This window comes from Colobus angolensis, unplaced genomic scaffold (assembly GCF_000951035.1).
Source record: "Colobus angolensis palliatus isolate OR3802 unplaced genomic scaffold, Cang.pa_1.0 Scaffold66, whole genome shotgun sequence".
Taxonomy (NCBI): Eukaryota; Metazoa; Chordata; class Mammalia; order Primates; family Cercopithecidae; genus Colobus; species Colobus angolensis.
Window position 1 is genome coordinate 2,211,824 of NW_012120265.1, and position 8,473 is coordinate 2,220,296.

General features: G+C 57.6%; 2 protein-coding genes across 4 annotated transcripts in view; both read left to right on the plus strand.

The window, feature by feature from the left end:
* The window catches only part of PIK3R2 (phosphoinositide-3-kinase, regulatory subunit 2 (beta)), a 16,404-nt gene extending 12,401 nt beyond the window's left edge, over positions 1 to 4,003 (plus strand). The window contains exons 9-12 of the mRNA XM_011925914.1: positions 568 to 744; positions 1,915 to 1,986; positions 2,173 to 2,343; positions 2,534 to 4,003. Coding sequence (XP_011781304.1) covers positions 568 to 744; positions 1,915 to 1,986; positions 2,173 to 2,343; positions 2,534 to 2,741 — 628 coding nt within the window. The 3' untranslated portion in view covers positions 2,742 to 4,003. The remainder of the gene's footprint in view (positions 1 to 567; positions 745 to 1,914; positions 1,987 to 2,172; positions 2,344 to 2,533) is intronic.
* The window catches only part of IFI30 (interferon, gamma-inducible protein 30), a 27,333-nt gene that overhangs the window by 14,761 nt on the left and 4,099 nt on the right, over positions 1 to 8,473 (plus strand). For 2 of the 3 annotated variants that reach the window (XM_011925778.1, XM_011925780.1), the window contains exon 1: positions 7,200 to 7,475. In XM_011925778.1, coding sequence (XP_011781168.1) covers positions 7,344 to 7,475 — 132 coding nt within the window. In that variant the 5' untranslated portion in view covers positions 7,200 to 7,343. Of the gene's footprint in view, positions 1 to 7,199; positions 7,476 to 8,473 lie in introns of those variants that run through there. The other variant, XM_011925779.1, reaches the window with a different exon arrangement.

Consider the following 8,473-nt stretch of genomic DNA (forward strand, 5'->3'; position numbering starts at 1 on the left):
TAGCCAGGCATGGTGGTGGGTGCCTGTAGTCCCAGCTACTCAGGAGGCTGAGGTAGGAGAATGTCGTGAACCCGGGAGGCGGAGCTTGCAGTGAGCGAGATCACGCCACTGCACTGCAGCCTGGGCAACAGAGCGAGACTCTGTCTCTAAATAAAAAAAAGGAAATGGGTTTTGAAGGATGAATAGGACTTTGACAGAAAGAGAAATCAGAGGAAACAGCATATGCTTAGGCTCAGAGACTGGAAGCACATAGTCTGGTGCAAAGTAGGTCCTTGAGAAAATCCTGGAGGCCAGGTGCAGTGGCTCATTCCTGCAACTCCAGGCGCTTTGGGAGGCCAAGGTGGGAGGATTGCTTGAGCCCAGGAGTTTGAGACCAGCCTGGGCAACATGGCAAAACCTATCTCTACAAAAAAATATTAAAATATTAGCCGAACATGGTGGTGCACACCTGTGGTCCCAGCTACTCGGGAGGCTGAGGTGGAAGGGTCACCTGAGCCCAGGAGTTTGAGGGTACAGTGAGCTGAGATAAAACCCTGAGGCCTCTGCGCCACCCCACCCCTCCCACAGGATCCTGCTTAACTCTGAGCGGCTCAAGTCCCGCATTGCCGAGATCCACGAGAGCCGCACAAAGCTGGAGCAGCAGCTGCGGGCCCAGGCCTCGGACAACCGGGAGATCGACAAGCGCATGAACAGCCTCAAGCCAGACCTCATGCAGCTGCGTAAGATCCGAGACCAGTACCTTGTGTAAGTGGCGGCTCCCCCATGACTGCTGCACCTGGAGATCTCTCCAGGCGTCTCAGTCTCTCTCTCTCCACCAAGTGGCCCTTCCTGGACCCCAAGACACCTTATCTGTCCACAAGTCCTCTTCCTCTCAACCAGGCCCAAAACTCGGTTCCTCCTGGGCCCCTTGAAAGTTTTCCCATAGGTCAGCCTCAGCTTAGACATGTGTGCAATGGGAGTGTCACTCCTATCCCACTCCATTTTGTGGAAAGCTGGGGAGCTTTCTACAAAAATTCCTGCTGGGCTGGGCGCGATGGCTCACAACTGTAATCCCAGCACTTTGGGTGGCCAAGGCGGGCGGATGGATCACTTGAGGCCAGGAGTTTGAGGCCAGCCTGGCCAACATGGTGAAACCCCATCTCTACTGAAACGAAAAATACAAAAACCAGCCAGGCGTGGCGGGGTGCACCTGTAATCCCAGTTACTCAAGAGGCTGAGGCAGGAGAATCGCTTGAACCGGGAGGCAGAGTTTGCAGTGAGCGGAGATTACGCCCGTACAGTTCAGCCTGGGCAACAGAGCAACACTCTGCCTCAAAAAAAAAAAAAAAAATGTGCCTGCTGTGCATCTTACCGTGCTGGGTGACTGCGGCAGCCCTGTCCTGGGTTCAAATCAGTTCAAATCCTGCCTCCACCCACCAACCTCCTGAAGACCTCAGCCAGAGTGTCCACCTCCTTCCTGAGCCTCAGGGAAGGCACTGTCGCATGCCAGGTGCCATGCTAAGCACCGTGCTTGTTATGAGTTCATTTGATCCTTTCCAAGCCCTTTGTAAAGTTAGCCTTTTACAGCTGTGGAGACTGAGACACAGAACCTACATCTGCCCTGTGCAAAGGCCAGCAGTGCTGGAGTGAGCCTCTGGTGACGATGAGGTGCCTGGGCTGGCATCTTCTGCGGGGGTCCACAAGCATTAACAGAAACAGAAAAATGAGGGGTATGGGTCAGGGTTCCCCAGCAGAGCTGGGGGAGCCACCCTGGGTTCAGGCTGCCCTGAGCCAGGTCAGCGCTGCCCTCTTGTGGCAACCGGAGATATTGTACCCAGAACCCTCTCAGCCAGACCCTGCCTCCCACAGGACAGGCCCACTGTGGGCTCAGCACCCACACAACTGCACAAGCCCACCTTTCCTGTTGCTTCTCAGGTGGCTCACCCAGAAAGGCGCCCGGCAGAAGAAAATCAACGAGTGGCTGGGTATCAAAAATGAGACTGAGGAGTGAGTGACCACCTGGAGGGAGGCAGGGAGGGTTTCCCAGAGGAGGGGGCCATTGGGGTGGGTTTTGAAGAATGAGTAGGAGTTCACCAGGGAGAAAGAGTTGTCCAGGCAGCTGGGGAGCCTCGGAGGCTGGCAGATGAGTGACCAGGGCCCTCCCCGCCATCCCCCGCCGCGCCCCGACCCCAGCCAGTACGCGCTGATGGAGGACGAGGACGATCTTCCGCACCACGAGGAACGCACTTGGTACGTGGGCAAGATCAACCGCACGCAGGCAGAGGAGATGCTGAGTGGCAAGCGGGATGGCACCTTCCTCATCCGCGAGAGCAGCCAGCGGGGCTGCTACGCCTGCTCCGTGGTGTGAGTGGACCATAGCGCTGGGGATCCCCGCGTGCCTCCCAGAGCTTTCATTTAATACCTGACGCGTGCCAGGCCTTGAGAAGGAGTCCCTGGTGGGGTCATCGGGCACAGGGGAGCACGCGGCCCTGGAGCGGGGAAAGCTTGGCGGGGAGGCCAGCCTCCCGACCCGCCCTCTCCTCTGCCCCTACAGGGTGGACGGAGACACCAAGCACTGCGTCATCTACCGCACGGCCACTGGCTTCGGCTTCGCGGAGCCCTACAACCTGTACGGGTCGCTGAAGGAGCTGGTGCTGCACTACCAGCACGCCTCGCTCGTGCAGCACAACGACGCGCTCACTGTCACCCTGGCGCACCCAGTACGCGCCCCGGGCCCCGGCCCGCCGCCTGCCGCCCGCTGAGTGCGGAGGCCCCCCCCAAGCGGAGCTTCCCCTGGGCCCGTCTGCACCGGAGGCTGCGGCGGCAGGAGCCACGGACCAGACCAGCCACATCCAGGGGTCCTCATTTCTACGGCTCTGGCTTTTGTTTGGGGTTCTCTCACCCTCTTTCTCTTTCCTTCTCTCCTTCCCTCCCTCTCTCCTTCCCTCCCCCATTCTCCAGATCTCCTGTCTCCTTTTCTCTCTCTCTCTCTCTCTTTCTTGGCCCTTGTCTTTCTCCATGTTGGGGGTCCTGCCTCCCCGACCCCATATCTCCCTGTTCCCCGGGCATTGCCCTCTCCATGGCTCTGGTCACCCTGACCCTCTGCCCTGCCCACCGCAGGTCCCCTGGGGCCCCGGAAGCCCCTTCTGGCTGCACCTGCCATGTTTACAGAGGGCCCCTGGGCTGCGCGGCCCCAGCCTGGGCACCCTGATTTTTAAGCCATAGACCTGGGGTCAGGGCAGGAAGGAACTTCACTCCGCTGCTTCCGAGAACCTCGGCCGTGACGTTGGGGGCCGGGCGGGACCCGCCCCACAGACTCCAACTTCCCCTCCAAACCCCGAAGTGAAACCCGACACCGGGTTATCCCCACAAATGGGGCCGCTGCGAGAAGGTCCGCCACCCCTAAAAAAATAATTAAACTCGCAGGCTGGGCGCTTTGGCGCACGCCTGTAATCCCAGCACTTTGGGAGGCCAAGGCGGGCGGATCTTTTGAGGTCAGGAGTTGGAGACCAGCCCGGCCAAAATGGCGAAACCCCGTCTCTACTAAAATAAAAAAATTAGCTGGGTGTGGTGGCGGGTGCCTGTAATCCCAGCTACTTGGGAGGCTGAGGCGCGAGAATCTCTTGAACCCGGGAGATGGAGGCTGCAGTGAGCAGAGATTGTGCCACTGCACTCCAGCATGGGCAACAGAGGGAGACTCCTCCGTCTCAAAAAAATAAACTCGTGAGCTGGTCCCAACCCCCCCTTAGGAATCACAGCTCCCCGTACTGGTGCCGCCGCAGTGGCCAAGTTACGACACTGCCCACGGCCCTTCCGCCTGATGCAGATTCAGGGCTTCTCTTCGATCATGTTGGGTTTTGACTCTGTTTTCCCTTGACTACAAAACCCTCTTTCCTCTCCTCTTTTGGGACAAGAGCCCTGGTTTTCTACGCTGCCCTTGGCCACCACACTGCCTGCCCGGCGAGCTGGGAGGCAGGTTTTGTACGGTACGTTGTTATTGATAAGATATAAAACATCAAACTTCGTGGGTGATTCTGTTGTCAGTGACTGGGCTTCAGTACCATCTCTGCGTGTCGGGGACTGTGATGTTTACCGGGTCACAGCAGGCCGGGCCCATGGGTTTAACTCCAAGCCACCTCTGAGACCCGACAACCCCTCCCTCCCCCAGTTTAGCTGCTCAAGCCAGGAGAAGTTGAGGCAGTGCCCAAGGTCATACAGGAGAGAGACTCAAATCCTGAGCTCCCAACTGCTCAGGGTACCCCAGACCCCATCCAGCCACTCAAGTGCTTCCAAGCTGCTCCCCTCCACCACCCGCAAACTTGAATCCTGTCGCAGCCATCAGCTGTGTCCTTGGAAAAGTCATATACCCTCCCTGATCCACAGCTTCCTCATTCATTGCCAAGTGGTGTCAAAATCACAACCCTCCCATGCCACAGGGAGGGGTCTCCCGTGTCTTTGATGTTCTCAAGACGTCGGCACCTCCATCCAGCACTGGAGGCTCTTCTCTGATCTCTTCTCACCCCCTCCCATGCACAGACCGCCAGGTCCCAGGAGACGCTGAGCAGAAGCCCTGTGGGGTTTTTTGTGTTTCTTTTTAAAGAGTCAAGGTCTCGCTCTGTCACCCAGGCTGGAACGCAGTTGTGTGAACACGGCTCGCTCATGGCTCACGGCCTCAAACTCCTGGTTTCCAGCCTCAAGCAGTCCTCCCATCTCAGCCTTCTGAGTCACTGGATTACAGGTGCGTGTCACCATGTCCAGCTAATTGTTTTTAAATTTTTTTAAAAACAAGATCTTGCCGAGTACAGTGGCTGACACCTGTAATTCCAGCACTTGGGAAAGCCGAGGTAGGCAGATCACTTGAGGTCAGGAGTTTGAGACCAACCTGGCCAACATGGCAAAACCTGGTCTCTACTAAAAATCCAAAAAAAAAAAAAAAAATTAGCCAGGCTTGATGGCACGTGCCTGTAATCCCAGCTACTTGGGAGGCTGAGACAGGAGAATCGGTTGAACCTGGGAGGTCGATGCTGCACCAAGCCCTGCACCAAGGTTGTGCCACTGTACTCCAGCCTGGGTGACAGAGTGAGACTCTGTCTCAAAAAAAAAAAAAAAAAAAAAAAAGATCTTGCCCTTTTCCAGATGGGTTTCAAACTCCTGGCCTCCAGCGATCCTCCTGCCTCAGCCTCCCCAAGTCACATGGGCCACCATGTGTGGTCTCATGGCATCTTTGACCTGGACTCCTGTTTACCACCCTCCCATCAGACCCAGAATCCACACCACCACTGCCATGTCCTTGTCCTTTCAGCCTTCCCCAACCCTGGGGCCTCGCTGTTCTTGTCTGTTCTGTACAGCCACCTCTCAAGGCCCAACAAGGCTGAACCTGGAGCAACTGCATAAACAAACCTCCCCTCTGACCCAGTCTACTGCTGGGACCTTGGGACAGGAGCTGCCTCCCTTAGTCTCAGAGCCCCCCAACCTTGCCAGGCACTGTCCCTGCCATGTGTCCTGTCTGGAGACACCCTGTAAATAACTCCAGCCCAGATAGTGCGTCTCACTACTTAGGTTCTCACAGGAGAAAGGTCGCCGTCTTCATGGCCCCAGCTATGTTGAGCTGGGGGTGGAAGAGAATAGCCCGTGTGGCCTCTAAAAACACTGAACCGCTGGCTGTGTGGCCTTGGCAAAACAGCCTTCCCTCTCTGATCAGCCATTTATTTGTTACCAGCTGGAGTCAGCAGCCCCTACCCCCAGCCCCAACTGGATGCTTCTGAGGGTTCAATGATAAAATCGGTTGCAGGCCCACTCTATGCCTGGCAGCAAGCCAGAGAACAATACATTGTGGGGTTGCATTTACGATTTCTTCCAATAGGGCTGGGCTGGTAACTACTGGAAAAATTGTAGCAATTATATTTATGGTTATTTCTTCAATCCCACCCGGCATAGGGTAAGCACCAAACTTGAGGCGGTGAGTCTTGGGGAGGTTTTGAGAAGGAAAAGGGCTTTGCCAACGGTTTGGTTGTCTGAGGGATGGGTTCGGGGACCATCCAGCCCCTGGGACTTCAGAGAAACTCCGGCTCCCAAACCAGCTGCTGTGTGTGTGGTCGGGGTCTTCCACACAGCTAGAAGGGGGCACAGCTGGGGACTCAGCTATATCTTCCAGCCGTCTTTAGGACATTTTCTTCCCTAGGATCTGGTGTGTCTTGCCCTGAATGTGAGGCCCTGCAAGGTCGGAATGTCTCAATTATTTCCCCAACACTCCAACCTCCATCTGTGCCTTTTTTCCAGGCTATTCTCTCTGCCTTCACTGCTGGGGCCACTGTCCTGTGTAGGCACCAAGGCCTGACCATGCCTGCCGGAAGCTCCAACCTGGGACAACTCTCCCCCACCTGCCTCTGAGCCCTCCATGGTGGCTCTTGTCCCCCAAACCTTATCCTTCTCCCCATTACACAGAAGGGAAAGCTAAGGCTCCATCACTCAAATCGAAAGCCAGGCGGACTCCAAGCCGCCCCACCCCTATCCCAGACAGCACAGGCCCCCACTCTCCCCCATGGGTGCCCCTTGAAGGCCAGGTTGCCCCCCACCCCCCACAAGCCTTAGATGGTGAAAAGAAGGAAGGACAGTTCTCTTCACCCCAAGTCGGAAGTGAGGCTGGGGGGGTACCCTAGAAAAATGACACGCCACTCCCTGTGCCAGCTTCTGCTTTCTGGCATGGCTGTGGTCAAGCCTGAGTCAGTCCCACGGGACCACGGAGCGGAGTCTGGAGCATTGGGGTCAGGAGCTTGAGGGGGAAGGGTCAAGGAGCAGGATGTGGGGGTTGGGCATGAGGGAGGTCACGGGCCAGGCTGGAGGGAGGGGACCTGGCCACACAGGCCTTGCCCACTCTCAGGGGGCTGAACATTTCAGTTACTCCCCCACACCCCAGCCTCCATCCCATCCCCAGCCTCCATCCGACGTCACCCCGTTAGATCACAGGCCCACTCTGAGAGTGGGTCCCAGGCCTCAAGTCCCCTAGCCGCCCCCAGAAAGTCTAGGAGTGCATGGACACACCACCATTCCTCTCAGCCTCTCTGTGTCTGTCTCAAAGGCCCCACCTCACCTCCCCTAAAGGTACTCTTGCGCCAGGGCTCACATGCCTGGGCAGGGCTGATTGCCAAGGGGCCCAGTGACCTCGTGACTGGGGACCCAGCACCTGGCAGGGGTGGGGGTGGGACACCCAGAGGGAGGAGTGGAGGAGGGAGAGACGCTGGCCCAGGGCCGAGGGGCGTGGGCACCGGGAGGCGGGCCCGGGTTAGGGGCGGGACCACCCCCTGGTTAAAGGCGCTCATTTCCCAAGCAGCCGCTCCAGCCGCCACACTTTTGCCCCCGCAACGATGTCCCTGTCGCCACTTCTGCTGTTCCTGCTACCGCTGCTGCTGCTGCTGGACGACCCCACCGCAGCAGTGCAGGCGTCCCCTCTGCAAGCGTTAGACATCTTTGGGAATGGGCCGCCGGTTAACTACAAGGTAGGGACGGCGACAGGGCGGGCAGGCTGGAGGGGACAGGCGCCCTGTCGGGGCAGGCGGCTCCTTCTTTCTCCCGAGACTTCACAGGGGAAGACCAGGGCCCCGACTGGAAAAACCCCGTTCATTTTCCGGCACTGCGGCCAGACTCCCTCCGTGCCGTTTCGCTTTCGCATCCCGCATCTGAGAGGGGGCAGTTGCTTCCACCCGCCTCCTCCCGCCCAAAGGTTCATTGAGCGCCTACTGTGTACTTTTGGGGCAGGAGCTGGGGTCTCCTTTTATGGTCCAGGGCACAAGTTCAGCAGCTGGCCGAGGGCCATCGGCATGCGTTCTTGCTGCTACCCCTGGTGCATTCATTCCAGCCAGGGCAGGGCTTGCGTGTCTCTGGGACCTATTAGGCAGATGCCCTAGAAGCTGAGCGACTTGCTCAGGGCTCCAGCGACACGGGCCGCCCGCCACCCCTCAGCTGAAGCCGGAAGTCAGCACCTATTAGGTGCCGCCTCTATTTGATCAGACTTGGAAAGGGTTCACGTGGGTCCCTTGCTCAGCTCAGAGTCAAGGTTCTCTTGGTGAAGTGGCAAGAAATGGGCATGGGCCAAGGCCAGAGGCGGTGGCTCACACCTGTAATCCCAGCACTTTGGGAGGCCGAAGTGTGTGGATCACCTGAGGTCAGGAGTTCGAGCCTGGCTAGCCTGGCCAACATGGTGAAACCGTGTCTCTACTAAAAATACAAAAATTAGCTGAGTGTGGTGGTGGGCGCCTGTAGTTCCAGATACTTGGGAGGCTGAGGCAGGAGAATCACTTGAACTCAAGATGTGGAAGTTGCAGTGAGCCGAGATCACGCCACTGCATTTCAGCCTGGGCAACAGAGCAAGACTCCCTCTCAAAAATAAAAGGGTCAGGCTGGGCGTGGTGGCTCATGCCTGTAATCCCAGCACTTTGGAAGGCTGAGGCAGGCAGATCACGAGGTCAGGAGTTCGAGACAATTCTGGCCAACATGG